Below are 19,972 nucleotides of genomic sequence, written 5' to 3'. Positions count from 1 at the left end.
TCGCCGACACTCGGATTATCGTGAAAAATGTGTTAAAGCTCGTTATTTGAGGTGAAATCGAAACGAGGTTGATTCTGAAATGAGCTCGGACGCGTGATTGAAAAACAGGGAGAAAAAGAAACAGGGTCCGGTACGACCTTTCGAACGGCTGAAATTGAAATGTATAATACACGGTTTTTCGGGATTCCGGGGTCCCGGAACAAAATTCTCCGGAAATCACATAGAAAGTTCCTCAGTCGATAAAGCGGCCACGCAAAGTTTGAACACCAACGGAAGACATTCGGGGTGCGGTGTGCCACAAACCAAAGATTCGCCGAAACTCGGATTATAGTGAAAAGCGTGTTAAAGCTCGTTATTTGAGGCTGAAATCGAACAGGTTGATTCCTGAAATGAGCTCGGATGAGTGATTGAAAAAAAGGGAGAAAAAGAAATAGGGTCTGGTACGACCTTCCGAACGGCTGAAATTGAAGTGTATAAATAAATCTAAAAATAAAACTTTAAATAATACACGGTTTTTCGGGATTCCGGGGTCCCGGAACAAAATTCTCCGGAAATCACATAGAAAGTTCCTTGGTTCAGATAAAGCGGCCACGCAAAGTTTGAGCACCAACGGAAAACATTTGGGGGTGCCGGTGTGTCACAAACCAGCATTCGCCGAAACTCGGATTATCGTGAAAAATGTGTTAAAGTTCGTTATTTGAGGTTGAAATCGAACAGGTTGATTCTCGAAATCGAACAGGTTGATTCCTGAAATGAGCTCGGACACGTGATTGAAAAACAGGGGGAAAAAGAAACAGTGGTCCGACGACTTTCCGAATGGTGAAATTGAAGTGTATAATACACGGTTTTTCGGGATTTGGGGTCCCAGACAAAATTCTCCGGAAATCACATAGAACGTTCCTCGGGACAGATAAAGCGGCCACGCAAAGTTTGAGCACCAACGGAAGACATTTGGGGTGCCGGTGTGCCACAAACCGGCATTCGCCGAAACTCGGATTATCGTGAAAAATGTGTTAAAGCTCGTTATTTGAGGTGAAATCGAACAGGTTGATTCCTGAAATGAGCTCGGACACGTGATTGAAAAACAGGGAGAAAAATAAACAGGGTCCGGTATGTTCTTCCGAACGGCTGAAATTCAAGTGTATAATACACGATTTTTCGGGATTCCGGGGTCTCGGAACAAAATTCTCCGGAAATCACATAGAAAGTTCCTCGGGTCAGATAAAGCGGCCACGCAAAGTTTGAGCACCAACGGAAGACATTTGGGGGTGCCGGTGTGCCACAAACCAGCATTCGCCGAAACTCGGATTATCGTGAAAAATGTGTTAAAGCTCGTTATTTGAGGCTGAAATCGAACAGGTTGATTCCTGAAATGAGCTCGGACGCGTGATTGAAAAACAGGGAGAAAAAGAAACAGGGTCCGGTACGACCTTCCGAACGGCTGAAATTGAAATGTATAATACACGGTTTTTCGGGATTCCGGGGTCCCGGAACAAAATTCTCCGGAAATCACATAGAAAGTTCCTCGGGTCAGATAAAGCGGCCACGCAAAGTTTGAGCACCAACGGAAGACATTTGGGGGTGCCGATGTGTCACAAACCAGCATTCGTCGAAACTCGAATTATAGTGAAAACTGTGTTAAAGCTCGTTATTTGAGGCTGAAATCGAACAGGTTGATTTCGTAAATCGAACAGGTTGATTCCGAAATGAGCTCGGATGCGTAATTGAAAAAAGAGAGAAAAAGAAACAGGTCCTCATTACGACCTTCCGAACGATCGAAATTGAAGTGTATAAATAAATCAAAAAAAAAGGTTAAATAATACACAGTTTTTGAATTCGGGGTCCGGAACAAAATTCTCGGAAATCACATAGAAAGTTCCTCGGGTCAGATAAAGCGGCTAGGCAAAGTTTGAGCACCAACGGAAGACATTTGGGGGTGCCGGGTGCCACAAACCAAAGATTCGCCGAAACTCGGATTATCGTGAAAAATGTGTTAAAGCTCGTTATTTGAGGTGAAATCGAACAGGTTGATTCTGAAATCGAACAGGTTGATTCTTGAAATGAGCTCGGACGCGTGATTGAAAAACAGGAAGAAAAAGAAACAGGTCAGACGACCTTCCGAACTAAGTGAAATTGAAGTGTATAATACACGTTTTTCGGGATTTCGGGGTCCCGTACAAAATTCTCCGGAAATCACATAGAAAGTTACTCGGGCCAGATAAAGCGACCACGCAAAGTTTGAGCACCAACGGAAGACATTTGGGTGTGTTTGGTGTGCCACAAACCAAAGATTCGTTGAAACTCGGATTATCGTGAAAAATGTGTTAAAGCTCGTTATTTGAGGTGAAATCGAACAAAGTTGATTCCGAAATCGAATGTGTTGATTCTGAAATGAGTTGGGATGCGTGATTGAAAAACAGGAAGAAAAGAAACAGTGGTCCAGACGACCTTCCGAACTCTGAAATTGAAGTGTATAATACACGGTTTTTCGGGATTCGGGGTCCCGGAACAAAATTCTCCGGAAATCACATAGAAAGTTCCTCGGGTCGATAAAGCGGCCACGCAAAGTTTGAGCACCAGTGGAAGACATTTGGGGGTGCCGGCGTGCCACAAACCAAAGATTCGCGAAACTCGGATTATCGTGAAAAATGTGTTAAAGCTCGTTATTTGAGGTGAAATCGAACAGGTTGATTCCTGAAATCGAACAGGTTGATTCCTGAAATGAGCTCGGACGCGTGATTGAGAAACAGGGAGAAAAAAAACAGGGTCCGGTACGACTTTCCGAACAATTTTGAAATTGAAGTGTATAATACACGATTTTTCGGGATTCAGGGGTCTCGGAACAAAATTCTCCGGAAATCACATAGAAAGTTCTTGGTCGATAAAGCGGCCACACAAAGTTTGAGCACCAACGGAACACATTTGGGGGTGCCGGTGTGCCACAAACCAAAGATTCGCCGAAACTCGAATTATCGTGAAAAATGTGTTAAAGCTCGTTATTTGAGGTGAAATCGAACAGGTTGATTCTCGAAATCGAACAGGTTGATTCCTGAAATGAGCTTGGATGAGTGATTGAATAAAAGGGAGAAAAAGAAATAGGGTCCGATACGACCTTCCGAACTAGTGAAATTGAAGTGTATAAATAAATCTAAAAAAAGGTTAAATAATACACGCTTTTTTTCGGCATTCGGCGTCCGGAACAAAATTCTCCGGAAATTACATAGAAAGTTCTCGGGTCGATTAAGCGGCTACGCAAATTTTGAGCACCAACGGAAGACATTTGGGGGTGCCGGGGTGCCACAAACCAGTATTCGCCGAAACTCGGATTATCGTGAAAAATGTGTTAAAGCTCGTTATTTGAGGTGAAATCGAACAGGTTGATTCCTGAAATCGAACAGGTTGATTCCTGAAATGAGCTCGGACGCATGATTGAAAAACAGGAAGAAAAAGAAACAGTGGTCCGAGACGACCTTCCAAACTGAAATTGAAGTGTATAATACACGGTTTTTCGGGATTTCGTGGTCCCGGAACAAAATTCTCCGAAAATCACATAGAAAGTTACTCGGGTCAGATAAAGCGACCACGCAAAGTTTGAGCACCAACGGAAGACATTTGGGTGTCTTTGGTGTACCCCACAAACCAAAGATTCGCCGAAACTCGAATTATCGGGAAAAATGTGTTAAAGCTCGTTATTTGAGGCTGAAATAGAACAAGGTTGATTCTGAAATGAGCTTGGAAGCGTGATTGAAAAACAGGAGAAAAAGAAATAGGGTCCGGTACGACCTTCCGAACGGCTGAAATTGAAGTATTATAATACACGGTTTTTCGGGATTAGGGGTCCGGAACAAGATTCTACGGAAATCGCATAGAAAGTTCTCGGGTCGATAAAGTGGCCACGCAAAGTTTGAGCACCAACGGAAGACATTTGGGGGTGCTTGGGTGTGTGCCTACAAACCAAACATTCGCCGAAACTCGGATTATCGTGAAAAATGTGTTAAAGCCGTTATTTGAGGCTGAAATCGAACAGTTGATTCTGAAACCGAACAGGTTGATTCTGAAATGAGCTCGGACGTGTGATTGAAAAACGGGGAGAAAAAGAAACAGTGGTCCGCACGACTTTCCGAACTATTTGAAATTGAAGTGTATAATACACGGTTTTTCGGGATTAGGAGTCCCAGACAAAATTTTCCGTAAATCACATAGAAGGTTCCTCGGGTCGATAAAGCGGCCACACAAAGTTTGAGCACCAACGGAAGACATTTGGGGGTGCCTGTGTGCCACAAACCAACATTCGCCGAAACTCGGATTATCGTGAAAAATGTGTTAAAGCTCGATATTTGAGGTGAAATCGAGTGGTTGATTCTGAAATCGAACAACAGGTTGATTCTGAAATGAGCTCGGACGCGTGATTGAAAAACAGGGAGAAAAAGAAACAGTGGTCCCGGTACGACTTTCCGAACGGTTGAAATTGAAGTGTATAATACACGGTTTTTCGGGATTCTGGGGACTCGGAACAAAATTCTCCGGAAATCACATAAAAAGTTCCTCGGGTCAGATAAAGCGGCCACACAAAGTTTAAGCACCAACGGAAGACATTTTGGAGTGCCGGTGTGCCACAAACCAAGATTCGCCGAAACTTCGGATTATCGTGAAAATGTGTTAAAGCCGTTATTTGAGGTTGAAATCGAACAGTTGATTCTCGAAACCGAACAGGTTGATTCCGAAATGAGCTCGGACGTGTGATTGAAAAACATGGAGAAAAAGAAACAGGTCCCACGACTTTCCGAACAATTTGAAATTGAAGTGTATAATACACGGTTTTTCGGGATTAGGAGTCCCAGACAAAATTTTCAGAAATCACATAGAAGGTTCTCGGGTCGATAAAGCGGCCACAGAAAGTTTGAGCACCAACGGAAGACATTTGGGGGTGCCGGTGTGCCACAAACCAAACATTCTCGAAACTCGGATTATCGTGAAAAATGTGTTAAAGCTCGATATTTGAGCCGAAATCGAGTGGTTGATTCTGAAATCGAACAGGTTGATTCTGAAATGAGCTCGGACGCGTGATTGAAAAACAGGGAGAAAAAGAAACAGGGTCGGTCGATTTACCTTCCGAACGGTGAAATTGAAGTGTATAATACACGGTTTTTCGGGATTAGGAGTCCCGCAACAAAATTCTCCGTAAATCACATAGAAAGTTCCTCGGGTCAAATAAAGCGGCTACGCAAAGTTTGAGCACCAACGGAAGACATTTGGGGGTGTCGGGGTGCCACAAACCAGCATTCGCCGAAACTCGGATTATCGTGAAAAATGTGTTAAAGCTCGTTATTTGAGGTGAAATCGAACAAAGTTGATTCTGAAATGAGCTTGGAAGCGTGATTGAAAAACAGGAGAAAAAGAAATAGGTCATTTACGACCTTCCGAACTAGTGAAATTGAAGTGTTATAATACACGGTTTCGGATTCGGGGTCCTGGAACATAATTCTACGGAAATCGCATAGAAAGTTCCTCGGGTCAGATAAAGTGGCCACGCAAAGTTTGAGCACCAACGGAAGACATTTGGGGGTGCCGGTGTGCCACAAACTAGCATTCGCCGACACTCGGATTATCGTGAAAAATGTGTTAAAGCTCGTTATTTGAGGCTGAAATCGAACAGGTTGATTCGAAATCGAACAGGTTGATTCTGAAATGAGTTGGGACGCGTGATTGAAAAACAGGAAGAAAAGAAAGAGGGTCCGCATTTACGACCTTCCGAACTTTGAAATTGAAGTGTATAATACACGGTTTTTCGGGATTCGGGGTCCCGGAACAAAATTCTCCGGAAATCACATAGAAAGTTCCTCGGGTCGATAAAGCGGCCACGCAAAGTTTGAGCACCAACGGAAGACATTTGGGGTGCCTTGGCGTGCCAAACCAAAGATTCATTTGAAACTCGGATTATCGTGAAAAATGTGTTAAAGCTCGTTATTTGAGGTTGAAATCGAACAGGTTGATTCGTGAAATCGAACAGGTTGATTCCTGAAATGAGCTCAGACGCGTGATTGAAAAACAGGAGAAAAAAAACAGTGGTCCGTACGACTTTCCGAACATTTGAAATTGAAGTGTATAATACACGATTTTTCGGGATTCCGGGGACTCGGAACAAAATTCTCCGGAAATCACATAAAAAGATCCTCGGGTCAGATAAAGCGGCCACACAAAGTTTGAGCACCAACGGAAGACATTTGGGGGTGCCGGTGTGCCCACAAACCAAAGATTCGCCAAAACTCGGATTATCTTGAAAAATGTGTTAAAGCTCGTTATTTGAGGTCGAAATCGAACGTTTTGATTCCGAAACCGAACAGGTTGATTCTGAAATGAGCTCGGACGCGTGATTGAAAAACAGGGAGAAAAAGAAACAGGTCCAGTACGACCTTCCGAACGGCTGAAATTGAATGTATAATACACGGTTTTTCGGGATTAGGAGTCCGGTACAAAATTTTCGTAAATCACATAGAAGTTTCCTCGGGTCGAGATAAAGCGGCCACACAAAGTTTGAGCACCAACGGAAGACATTTGGGGGTGCCGGTGTGCCACAAATCAACATTCGCCGAAACTCGGATTATCGTGAAAAATGTGTTAAAGCTCGATATTTGAGGGAAATCGAGTAGGTTGATTCCGAAATCGAACAGGTTGATTCTGAAATGAGCTCGGACGCGTGATTGAAAAACAGGGAGAAAAAGAAACAGGTCCGGTACGACCTTCCGAACGGTTGAAATTTAAGTGTATAATACACGGTTTTTCGGGATTCCAGGGTTCCGGAACAAAATTTTTCGAAAATCACATAGAAAGTTCCTCGGGTCGATAAAGCGGCCACGCAAAGTTTGAGCACCAACGGAAGACATTTGGGGTGCGGTGTGCCACAAACCAAGATTCGCCGAAACTCGGATTATCGTGAAAAATGTGTTAAAGCTCGTTATTTTAGGTGAAATGGAACAGGTTGATTCTGAAATGAGCTCGGACGCGTGATTGAAAAATAGGGAGAAAAAGAAACAAGGTCCGGTACAACCTTCGAATCGCTAAAATTGAAGTGTATAATACACGGTTTTTCGGGATTAGGGGTCCGGAACAAAATTCTCCGGAAATCACATAGAAAGTTCTCGGGTCAGATAAAGCGGCCACGCAAAGTTTGAGCACCAACGGAAGACATTTGGGAGTGCCGGTGTGACACAAACGAGCATTCGCCGAAACTCGAATTATCTTGAAAAATGTGTTAAAACTCGTTATTTGAGGCTGAAATCGAACAGGTTGATTTCTGAAATCGAACAGTTGATTCTGAAATGAGCTCGGGCGCGTGATTGAAAACAGGAGAAAAAGAAACAAGGTCCGAGACGACCTTCCGAACGCCTGAAATTGATGTGAATAATTCCCTGCTTTTCGGGATTCCGGGTCCCGGAACAAAATTCTCCGGAAATCACATAGAAAGTTCCTCAGGTAAGATAAAGCGGCCACACAAATTTTGAGCACCAACGGAAGACATTTGGGGGTGGCGGAGTGCCACAAACCAGCATTCGCCGAAACTCGGATTATCTTGAAAAATGTGTTAAAACTCGTTATTTGAGGTTGAAATCGAACAGGTTGATTTTCAAATCGAACAGGTTGATTCGAAATGAGCTCGGACGCGTGATTGAAAGACAGGGAAAAAGAAACAGGTCCGTGACGACGTTCGAACAGGTGAAATTGAAGTGTATAATACCCGGTTTTTCGGGATTCGAGGTCCCGGAACAAAATTCTCGGAAATCACATAGAAAGTTCAGCGGGTTAGATAAAGCGGCCACGCAAAGTTTAAGCACCAACGGAAGACATTTGGATGTGCCGGTGTGCCACAAACAAGCATTCGCCGAAACTCGGATTATCGTGAAAAATGCGTTAAAGCTCGTTATTTGAGAAATTTGAAATCGAAAAGGTTGATTCCGAAATCGAACAGGTTAATTCTGAAATGAGCTCGGACGCGTGATTGAAAAACAGGGAGAAAAAGAAACAGTCCAGTACGACGTTCGACCATTTGAAATTAAAGTGTATATAATACACGGTTTTCGGGATTCCGGGTTTAGGAACAAAATTCTTCGGAAATCACATAGAAAGTTTCTCGGGTGAGATAAAGCGGCCACGCAAAGTTTGAGCACCAACGGAAGATATTTGGGGGTGCCGGTGTGCCACAAACCAAAATTCGCCGAAACTCGGATTATCGTGAAAAATGTGTTAAAGCTCGTTATTTTAGGTGAAATCGAACAAGGTTGATTCTGAAATCGAACTGGTTGATTCTGAAATGAGCTCGGACGCGTGATTGAAAAATAGGGAGAAAAAGAAACAGGGTTGTACGACCACGACCTTCCGAACAGTGAAATTGATGGGTATAATACACGGTTTTGAGGTGAAATCGAATTGGTTGATTCTGAAATCGAACAGGTTGATTCATGAAATGAGCTCGGACTCGTGATAACGGGAGAAAAAAAACAGGTCCGATACGACCTTCCGAACGGCTGAAATTGAAGTGTATATAACACACGGTTTTTCGGGATTCAGGGGTCCCTGAACAAAATTCTCCGGAAATCACATAGAAAGTTCCTCGGGTCAGATAAAGCGGCCACGCAAAGTTTGAGCACCAACGGAAGACATTTGGGGTATCGGTGTGCCACAAACCAAAGATTCGCCGAAACTCGGATTATCGTGAAAAATGAGTTAAAGCTCGTTATTTGAGGTTGAAATCGAATAGGTTGATTCCTGAAATCGAACATGTTGATTCGAAAAACCGTGTATTATACACTTCAATTTGAGCCGTTCGGGATATCGTACCGGACCCTGTTTCTTTTTCTCTCGGTTTCTCAATCACGCGTCCCAGGTCATTTCAGGAGTTGTCCTATTCGATTCAGCCTTAAATAACGAGCATTTAACGAGCATTAATCCATTTTTCAGGATTATCCGAGGTTCGACGAATGCTAGTTTATGGCATACCGGCACCCCCAAATGTCTTCCGCTGCTACTCAGATTTTGCGTGGCCGCTTTATCTGACGTGAGGAACTTTCAATGTGAATTCCGGAGAATTTTGTTCCGGGACCCTGGAATCCTGAAAAACCGTGTATTATACACTTCAATTTGAGCCGTTCGGGAGGTCGTACCGGACCCTGTTTCTTTTTCTCACGGTTTTTCAATCTTTCGTCCCAGGTCATTTCAGGAATTAGCCTATTCGATTCCGCCTTAAATAACGAGCATCAATCCATTTTTCACGATTATCCGAGGTTCGACGAATACAAGTTTATGGGATACCGGCACATCCAAATGTATTCCGTTGCTACTCAAATTTTGCGTGGCCGCTTTATCTGACCCGAGGAACTTTTCATGTGATTTCCGGGGAATTTTGTTCCGGGACCTTGGAGTCCCGAAAATCCGTGTATTATACACTTCAATTTGAGCGGTTCCGGAGGTCGTACCGGACCCTGTTTCTTTTTCTCCCGATTTTTCAATCACGCATCCCAGGTCATTTCAGGAGTTGGCCTATTCGATTCAGCCTTAAATAACGAGCATTAATCAATTTTTTCACGATTATCCGAGGTTCGAAGAATGCTGGTTTATGGCATACCGGCACTCCCAAATGCCATCCGTTGCTACTCAAATTTTGCGTAGCCGCTTATCTGACCCAAGGAACTATTTATGTGATTTCCGGAGAATTTTGTTCCGGGACCCTGGAATCCCGAAAAATCGTGTATTGTACACTTCAATTTGAGCCGTTCGGAAGGTCGTACCGGACCCTGTTTCTTTTTCTCCCGGTTTCTCAATCACGCGTCCGAGGTCATTTCAGGAGTTGGCCTATTCGATTCAGCCTCAAATAACGAGAATTAAACGGGCATTATTCTATTTTTCACGATTATCCGAGGTTCGACGAATGCTGGTTTATGGCATACTGGCACCCAAAAATGTTTTCCGATGCGACTTTTATTTTGCGTGGCCGCTTTATCTGACCCGAGGAACTTCTTATGTGATTTCGGGAGAATTTTGTTCTGGGACCCTGGAATCCCGAAAAACTGTGTATTATACACTTCTATTTGAGCCGTTCGGGAGGTCGTACCAGACCCTGTTTCTTTTTCTCCCGGTTTCTCAATCACGCGTCCGAGGTCATTTCAGGAGTTAACCTATTCGAGTCAGCCTTAAATAACGAGCTTTAAACGAGCATTAGTCCATTTTTCACGATTATCCGAGGTTCGACAAATGCTGGTTAATGGCTTATCGGCACCCCTAAATGTCTTCCGTTGCTACTCAAATTTTGCGTGGCCGCTTTATCTGACCTGAGGAACTTTCTATGTGATTTCCGGAGAATTTTGTTCCAAGGCCCTGGAATTCTGAAAAACCGTGTATTATACACTTCAATTTGAGCCGTTCGGGAGGTCGTAGCGGACCGTGTTTCTTTTTTCTCCCGGTTTTTCAATCACGCGTCCGAGATCAATTTAGAAGTTAACCTATTCGATTCAGCCTCATTTAACGAGCATTAAACGAGCATTAATCCATTTTTTACGATTATCCGAGGTTCGACGAATGCTGGTTTATGGCATACCGGCACCCCCAAATGTCTTCCGTTGCTAATAAAATTTTGCGTGGCCGCTTTATCTGACCCGAGAAAATTTATATGTGATTTCCGGATAATTTTGTTCCGGGATCCTGGAATCCCGAAAAACCGTGTATTACACTTCAATTTGAGCCGTTTGGGAGGTCGTACCGGAACCTATTTCTTTTTCTCCCGGTTTTTCAATCACGCGTCCGAGGTCATTTAAGGAGTTCACCTATTCGATTCAGCCTAAATAACGAGTATTAAACGAGCATTAATCCATCTTTTACGACTATACGAGGTTCGACGGATGCTGGTTTATAGCATATCGGCACCCCCAAATGTCTTCCGTTGCTACTCAAATTTTGCGTGGCCGCTTTATCTTACCCGAGGACCTTTTTATGTGATTTCCGGAGAATTTTGTTCCGGACCCCGGAATCCCGAAAAACCGTGTATTATACACTTCAATTTCAGCCGTTCGGGAGGTCGCATGGCCCGATTTCTTTTCTCCGGGTTTTCAATCACACATCCGAGGTCATTTCGTGAGTTAACCTATTTGATCCAGTCTCAAATAACGGGCACTAAACGAGCATTAATCCATCTTTCACGATTATCCAAGGTTCGACGAATGCTGGTTTATGGCATATCGGCACCCCCAAATGTCTTTCGTTGCTACTCAAATTTTGCGTGGCCACTTTATCTTACCCGAGGAACTTTCTATGTGAATTCCGGAAAAAACATTTCCGGGACCCTGGAATCCCGAAAAACCGTGTATAATACACTTCAATTTGAGCCGTTCGGGAGGTCGTAACGGACCCTATTTTTTTTTCTCCCGGTTTTTCAATCACGCGTCGGAGGTCATTTCATGAGTTAACCTATTCGATTGACCTCAAATAACGAGCATTAATCCATTTCTCACGATTATCCGAGGTTCGACGAATCTTTGGTTTATGGCATACCGGCACACCCTAAATGTCTTCCGTTGGTACTCAAATTTTGCGTGGCCGCTTTATATCGACCCGAGGAATTTTCTATGTTATTTTAGGAGAAATTTGTTCCGGGACCCGGAATCCCGAAAAACCGTGTATTATACACTTCAATTTGAGCCGTTCGGGAGGTCGTTAGGACCCTATTTCTTTTTCTCCGGTTTTTCAATCAAAGGCCCGAGGTCATTTCAGGAGTTAACCTATTCGATTGACCTCAAATAACGAGCATTAATCCATTTTTCACGATTATCCGAGGTTCGACGAATCTTTGGTTTTGTGACACATCGGCACCCCAAATGTCTTCCGTTGCACTCAAATTTTGCGTGGCCGCTTTATCTGACCCGATGAACTTTTTATGTTATTTTCGGAGATTTTTGTTCGGGACCATAGAATCCCGGAAAACCGTGTATTATACACTTCAATTTGAGCCGTTCGGGTGGTCTTACTGGACCCTGTTTCTTTTTCTCCCGATTTCTCAATCACGCGTCCGAGGTCATTTCAGGAGTTGGCCTATTCGATTCAGCCTTAAATAACGAGCATTAATCCATTTTTCACGATTATCCGAGGTTCGACGAATGCTAGTTTATCGCATACCGACACCTTCAAATGTCATCCGATTCTCCCTAAACTTTGTGTGGCCGCTTTATCTGACCCGAGTAATTTTATGTGTGATTTACGGAGATTTTCGTTCCGAGGTCATTTCAGGATTTAACTTATTCGATTTCAGCCTCAAATAACGAGTATTAGTCCATTTTTCACGATTATCCGAAGTTTGACGAATTCTGGTTTATCGCATACCGGCACCCGCAAATGTCCTCCGTTTCTCCTCAAATTTTGTCTAACCGCTTTATCTGACCCGAAAACTTTCTAAGAGATTTCCGGAGATTGTCGTTCCGAAACCCTGGAATCCCGAAAAACAGTGTATTATACACTTTAAATTGAGCTATTCGGGAAGTCGTACCAAATCTTATTTCTTTTTCTCTCGATTTTCTATCAGGTGTCCGAGTTCATTTCAGGATTTAACTATTCGATTCCAGCCTCAAAGAACGAGTATTAATCCATTTTTCCCGATTATCCGATGTATGACGAATGTTGGTTTATCGCATAGTGGCAGCCGCAAATGTCCTATGTTTCTCCTCAAATTTTGTGTGGCCGCTTTATCTTACCCGAGGAACTTTCTGTGTGATTTTTTTCCGAGACCCTGGAATCCCGAAAAACCGTCTATTATACACTTCAAATTGAGCCGTTCGGGAGGTCGTAGCGGACCCTGTTTCTTTGAGGCTGAAATCGAATAAATTAAATCCTGAAATGATCTCGGACACCTGGTAGAAAACCAGGAGAAAACGAAACATAGTCCGGTTGTACCTCCTGGACGGCTGAATTTGAAGTATTTTTCGGTATTCTATTCCAGGGCCTCAAAACGAAGTTCTTAACGAAAATCCGATTTTGTCGCGAGGCTGATTTACCGCATACTGACACCCTCAAATGTCCTTAGTGACCCCTCCAAATTTGTGTGGCCGTTTCATCTGATCCGAAGAACCGACCTTCTAATTTACGGAGATTTTGTTCCGGGACCCCGAAATCCCGAAAACCGTGTAATATACACTTCAATTTGAGCCTTTCCGGGGTCATACTGGGTCACGTTTGTTTTTATACCGGTTTTTTTTCCACGCGTCCGGGGTCAATTTAGGAGTTACCCTATTCGATTTTAGCCCCAAATAACAAGTATTAATCCATTTTCTACGAATATCCGATTTTGTCCGGAGGCTGATTTACCGCTTTCCGGCACCCTCATGTCCTTAGTTGTCCTACCAAATTTGTGTGGCGGATTTATCTGATCTGATGAACCGTCCCTGTGATTTACGAACATTTTTTTACCCTGGAATCTCGAAAACTCAAAAACTGTGTAATATATACTTCAATTTAAACCGTTCCGGGCTCATACTAGTCAGGTTTCTTTTTCTACTGGTTTTTTTTTGCCATGCGTCCGGGGTCGACTTCAGAGTTACCTTATTCGATTTTAACACCAAATAAAAAGGATTAATCAATTTTTAACGAAAATCCGATTTTGCCTCAAGGCTGATTTACCGCATACCGGCACCCTCAAATGTCCTTAGTGACCCCTCCAAATTTGTGTGGCCGCTTCATCTTATCCGAAGAACCGACCTTCTAATTTACGGACATTTTTGTTAGGGACCCAGAATCCAAAACCGTGTAATATACACTTCAATTTGAGCCTTTAGGGGTCATACCGGGTCACGTTTGTTTTTATACCGGTTTTTTTTTTGCCACGCGTCCGGGGTCAATTTAGGAGTTACCCTATTCGATTTTAGCCTCAACTAACAAGTATTAATCCATTTTCTACGAATATTCGATTTTGTCCGGAGGCTGATTTACCGCATACCGGCACCCTCATATGTCCTTAGTTGTCCTACCAAATTTGTGTGACAACTTTATCTGATCTGATGAACCGTCCCTGTGATTTACGAACATTTTTTCACCCTGGAATCTCGAAAACTCAAAAACCGTGTAATATATACTTCAATTTAAACCGTTCCGGGTTCATACTAGTCAGGTTTCTTTTTCTGGTTTTTTTTTTGCCACGCGTCCGGGGTCGACTTCAGAGTTACCTTATTCGATTTTAACACCAAATAAAAAGTATTAATCAAATTTTAACGAAAATCCGATTTTGTCTCAAGGCTGATTTACCGCATACCGGCACCCTCAAATGTCCTTAGTTGCTCCCCTAAATTTTTGTGACAGCTTTATTTGATCCAAAGAACCGTCTGTGTGATTTACGAACTTTTTCGTTATGGGATACTGGAATCCTGAAAAACGTGTATTATATACACTTCAAATTTCAGACTTTCAGGGGTAATATTGGGTTACATTTGTTTTATTAACGCGTGCGTGGTCGAACTTACCCTATTCGATTTCACTCCTTAATAACAAGTATTAATACATTTTCAACGAATGTTCGATTTGGGCTTAAGGCTGGTTTATCGCATAAAGTGATACATACACCCTTAAATGTCCTTTATCGCCTCTCAAAATTTGTGTAATCACTTTATTCCAACCACAATGACTCATAAACCCTCCGGATTGCATCTCTTTATTTAAAAAAAATATTGTTTGCATCTCTTAATTTGTGTGCCTAACAATTTTTCATTAATCCAACAACAACAACATCAGAGCCTTAATCCCAAAATGATTTGGAGTCGGCTGACACGAATCATTCTTTAGAACCATCCATAGGTGAACGTACACCTCAAAAAGCGAATAGGAAAGGAAAATGAAAAATAAAAGGGGGAGCGAAAATGTAATGGAAAGTCAAGGTAAACTTACAGGTTTTAAAATCGAATTTCAGATTTCTTTTATAAAAACTTAAAATTTAAATCGAGAGAAAAGATTAAAACGATTTTGAAAACCGAAATAGAGTTAAGGATTCGGAATGCCTTAAAGGTAAACCAAGTAAAATATATAAGAAAGTGATCGATAAAAATGTAATAAATGAAAGAAGAACAAATAATTTATTTTTTTAAATAAACAATTTTTCATTAACCCATTTAAAAAAAAATATACTATGTGCATCTCTTTAGTTTAAAATCACACAATTCCAAATTCCATTCTTTTTAGAGCATCCGTAAAGGAGAGAAAAAACCTCCCCTTTTACCTTCTCTTTTCTCGAATGAGCATCCCATTGTTACAGCAATCTCCCCATTATTTGGTGCTCCGTTGTTTTTAGGGCAGGTCCAAAAAAAGTAAGACAATAGTGTTACTTTTGATAAGGTTCCCAAATATTTGTGTGTGAATTAGGGAACCCCGTTGTTGCATAAATGTAGTTATGAAATGGAGAGGATAAATGGAAAAGTTAGTGGAAAATGAGGTGGACGAACAAGAGAAGGAAAGAGAAAATATAGGAAGCCTCACCTTTACTGATGCTCTTATGCCCACTAAGGAATGATAGAAAGCGAAAGCACTATTCCGTATCAGAGTGAGATATATCACCTGACATCAATGCAGCTCCATCCAGGTAGCTTTACAGAATTTAGCCCAGTAACTGTTGTCCTCAATTGTTGGACATCAGTCCATTGCTCTGCACTAGCTTGCATATTACTCAATACAATATGATATCCTACATTTTCAGGTTCCAACTCCAATAGTCGCTTTGCAGCAAACTCCCCTATTTTTCGGTCCATATACACTCTGCAAGCTGAAAGGAGAGCGCCCCATATTCTACTATCAGGGTAGGGCACCATTTTCACTATCACAGCAAGAGCATCCTTGAGCTTTCCTGAACGCCCCAAAAGATCGACAATGCAAGTATAATGGTTTAACTCTGGCTCCAATCCAAATTCCCATTTCATCGCGTACAAGAGATTGCATCCTTCATTTGTTAGGCCGCTATGGCTACAAGCAGATAGAATGCTCAAGAATGTGATGGGATTTGGGTCAATGCCCTCTTTCATCATCTGGTCAAAATGAGCCAATGCTTCATGACCAAGCCCGTAAGTTCCCAATCCCTCAATCATTGATGTCCATGATACAACATCTTTGGCAGCCATTATAGCAAAAGTGTGTCTAGCAGACGAAATGCTTCCACATTTAATATACATATTGAGGATAGAGGTCTCCAAGACTGAAATGTTTTCCGAAGCGTTAAACAACAAATTTCTGACGCAGTAACCGTGAACTTCTTTTCCCATGTGTAAAGCTCCGGTATCAGTGGAAACATCAAGAAGAGAAGTTATGATCTCAGCTGTCATTTCAACTCCAGAAGATCGTAGTTGCTTGAACAACTCAAGGGCTTTGTCATACTGTCCATTTTCGGAGAAAGCGGACATCAAAGTGACCCAAGTTATTGTGTTTCTGTTTCTAAAAGGAACTTCATTGAACAATCTAAAACAAGCATCCAAATCACTGCATTTGGAGTATAAATCCATTAAACATGTCAAAAAGATGTGGTCAAACAAACTAGTCTTTAAGGCAAAACAATGCAACTGTTGACCCTGAGACAAGTTTGGACACTTTGACAATGCAGATACTGTCAACGTTAAACTTTCCACACTTGGTCTCACTTCTGTAAGCATAGCATTGAAACTTTTGACCACCTGATTCATATTTCCGGCTGAAATGTAGAATGAAAGCAAAGTATTCCATGTTACAACATCAGTGCTGAACTCTGAGAAAAGAGTTTCAACGTCGAAATAACTACCCTTACAAGTATACATCCTCAAGAGTGAATTTCTTACAGACTTGTCTATCAGCAACCCTTTCTGCAGTACATACCCATGAAGTTGCCTCCCTAGAACCACATCTCCACAACTAGAACAGGCTTGTAAAATCGTGATCACGGTCACAAAATTGGGTTCTACTTCCCTTCTCATTTCATAAAATAAATCAAACGCTCGCATTGAGTCCCCTCCACCAACATATCCCGCAATCATCGAAGTCCAAGACACATGATCTCTAAGCGACATTTCATCAAACAGCTTCCGCGCTAAGCTAATATATCCACATTTCACATAAAATTCAATCATGGTGTTGCAAAAGAACACATCTAACCTAAAACCCATTTGAATTCCAACACAATGCATCATCTTCCCACATCTTAAATCACACCCAAACCTCAAATACAATTGGTTGATTATAGGAAGAGTATAACTATCATGTTGAACACCAAATTGTCTCATTTTCCTATAAATTAAAATACCCATATCAGAATTACCCAAATCAAGAGATGATTTCATCATCAAGTTCCAAAATTTAGCATTAGGTTCCTGCAAATAATTTAAAACAGACAGAAAACTGGAAAAATCGCCAAATTTAAGATACAAATTAACAAGTTGTGCAACAAATGAAGAGCATTGAAAGTGATATGAAACGATGAGTTGGGCATGTATTATTTTAAGGGATTGAATGTTTTTGCAAGAATTGAAGAGGGAAGAAGAAAGAGTGCAAACGGATGAAGAAATTAAGTGATTGGATTGAAGAAATGGTGATCTAAAGATGGATGGAAGATGAATAAACCGAGAGAAGGCATGAAGAGATGAGATAATGTTGGAAGTTACGGAGTAGTAAGGAATTGAAATTGGCGAGAGACTGCAATTGGTGTAATGGATGATAATGTTCGTAAGATGATCTGTTTGAGAGTGTTCCAAAAACAAGCCAGGTTTCAAAGAAGACAAATTTATAGGAATCAAACTACATTAATTGAATTTATTACTTAAGTGACGTAAAGTTGCATAGTTGAACTAATTGAGCTGAGTTGAACTTAATTATACGTAATTGGAAAGAATATGGTCAATGTAGACATGACAAGTGGTTGTGTACGAGTCAATTAAGCTCGAGTTGAGTTACGTCAAGTTTTAAAAAAATTGGTTCGGATTGGTTACAATTGGGTCATTCTATACTCGAGTTATATCCGTGTGTGTTATTATCATGTTATTTAGATATAATTGGCTAATATGCAGCATAAACATTAGAGTCGAGTTGGATAGGCACGAGTTAGTTCGGGTTCTAGGTTGAGTTGTTTTTGGGTATTCAAATTGGGTTGATTTTCCAGATTTAGCTATTGTAAAAGTTACAAGACCCATGAGATGGAGCCACATAATTGAAGGCTACAAAATTAGGTTACACAAACAAAAAGTTATATATACAAACCAACCCCCGTAAATGATAAACATATGGCCCCTACCTCCTTACTGATGGCTGTTAGAGGCAATGAACAAAAAAGGAAGAGGAAGAGACAGAGGACGAACATAAGCAGGGTAGACAGGCTGAGTTCTCTGCCCGACGACATTCTTATCGAAATTATCTCCCGCCTTCCTTTTCCATTAGCCATGGCCACCGGGTATTTATCAAAGCGATGGTGTGGTCTCTGGACTAACGTGACTTCTATCCATATAGACAGCAATAAATTCGACTGCTTTCGTGGCTTAGACACCACCACTTTTAACAATATCATAACCCGAATAGCCTCACCCTTAATCCACAGTTTGACTGTAAATTTTGGAGACCGGCAACACATGGGGAACGTACAATATCCAATGCCTAGTCTCGACTATTCTTGGCTTCGTCAAATTTGTGACCGGAATGTCCGTGAACTGAAGCTAACAAATACTAGCTATTACAGAAAGGTGACGCAGTATGATAGACGACAGCATGTTTCTTGGGTTCAATCTAGGTATGAAGTGCCCATTTTTACATTGCCAAGTTTTATTTGCGTAACACAGTCGTTGGTGTCGATGGAGCTAGACGCAAAGTTTAAGTTGCAGCTCCCTGATAATGAAGTCCCAATCAATCTTCCTAATCTAAAGAAGTTACACCTTTGTTCTCCCACTATGAGTTTTAAGTCTGTAGAAACAGTAATCAAGGCTTGTCCATCTCTCGAAGAATTGTCTTTCGAGTACAGCAGTTATTGCTCTAGTCCTTCTTTTAGACGTAGAAACATTATTAGAGATCCAAACATTATTAGACGTACAACGATGCGACCTCGTTACATTAAGTTGTCGCAGCAGCCTGATTATTACATTAAGCTTTCACATGAAAATTTACGACGCTTGTTTATTAAAAACATACCTTGCACCTACGGATTTGTGCTTTATGTCCCAAAGTTGGAATATTTGGGTATTCGTGTTCCAAAATTACTGACAGTTTGCTTTGAAGAGGAACCGATGGTGTCCTGTCAAGCAGAAATCAGCATTACTGATGCGGCTGCTCGTTATAGCTATGGCTATACAAAGGATGAAATGAGGTTAATGTCCAAATTTTATGGGGTATTTTGTAATGTTACTATCCATACACCCTATGCGTTTGTACTAGAGAAACCGTCAAGTATGTTTGGTAATGCCACTCGGCTGACACTATTAATGAATACATCCCACGACATCAATACTTTGTTGGAGATACTCAAGTTGTGTCCTGTATTAGACGTTCTCACCCTAAAAATCCGGGATCCATACGTTGGGGAGTGGGCCCCCAAAACGCGCAGCAAAGATAGCAGCAGCATCTTGCAACCAGTACTCAAGACGATAAAGATAGAAACCAAGTGGGACAATTATTGCAAAACCACCAAATATTTCATAGACTTGGTACAGTACTTGTTAAGCAATACCGTAGACTTGGAGCACTTCCATATTAAAACAGATTGGAGATATCATAAAATGGGGTGTATAAAACTTGCACAAAACCGAGAAAGGGAGCTATGCAAGCTACTCTACCAGTGTCCAGTGATTTCAGCAGGTTGTGAGGTCCAATTTGTAGGGCGATTATTCAACATGTCTTGGAAGGCCGGTCAAAATATTTGGAGTTCTCCGTCTTAAAATAGTGCCTTTTGCAGTTCTCCGTCAATTCATTGTTTCCAGTCAGTCAATAACTTTCACTTTCCTTCATAGAGAGACGCAGA

At 41.7% G+C, this 19,972-nt stretch overlaps 2 protein-coding genes across 2 annotated transcripts; one reads left to right on the top strand and one right to left on the bottom strand.

The window, feature by feature from the left end:
- Positions 1 to 15,569: 15,569 nt before the first annotated feature.
- Positions 15,570 to 17,258, bottom strand: LOC141626963 (pentatricopeptide repeat-containing protein At1g11290, chloroplastic-like). The gene has a single exon (XM_074440516.1). The coding sequence runs from the start codon at positions 17,256 to 17,258 to the stop codon at positions 15,570 to 15,572; it is 1,689 nt and encodes a 562-aa protein (XP_074296617.1).
- A 1,014-nt stretch (positions 17,259 to 18,272) lies between these two features.
- LOC141626952 (F-box/FBD/LRR-repeat protein At5g22660-like) lies at positions 18,273 to 19,889 on the top strand. The gene has a single exon (XM_074440510.1). It carries the CDS (start codon positions 18,273 to 18,275, stop codon positions 19,887 to 19,889), a length of 1,617 nt encoding a protein of 538 aa, XP_074296611.1.
- Positions 19,890 to 19,972: the final 83 nt, after the last annotated feature.

The sequence above is a fragment of the Silene latifolia genome, chromosome 2, assembly GCF_048544455.1.
Source record: "Silene latifolia isolate original U9 population chromosome 2, ASM4854445v1, whole genome shotgun sequence".
NCBI lineage: Eukaryota > Viridiplantae > Streptophyta > Magnoliopsida > Caryophyllales > Caryophyllaceae > Silene > Silene latifolia.
Note: the sequence above shows the minus strand (reverse complement) of the source record. Positions and strands in the feature narration are given on the sequence as shown.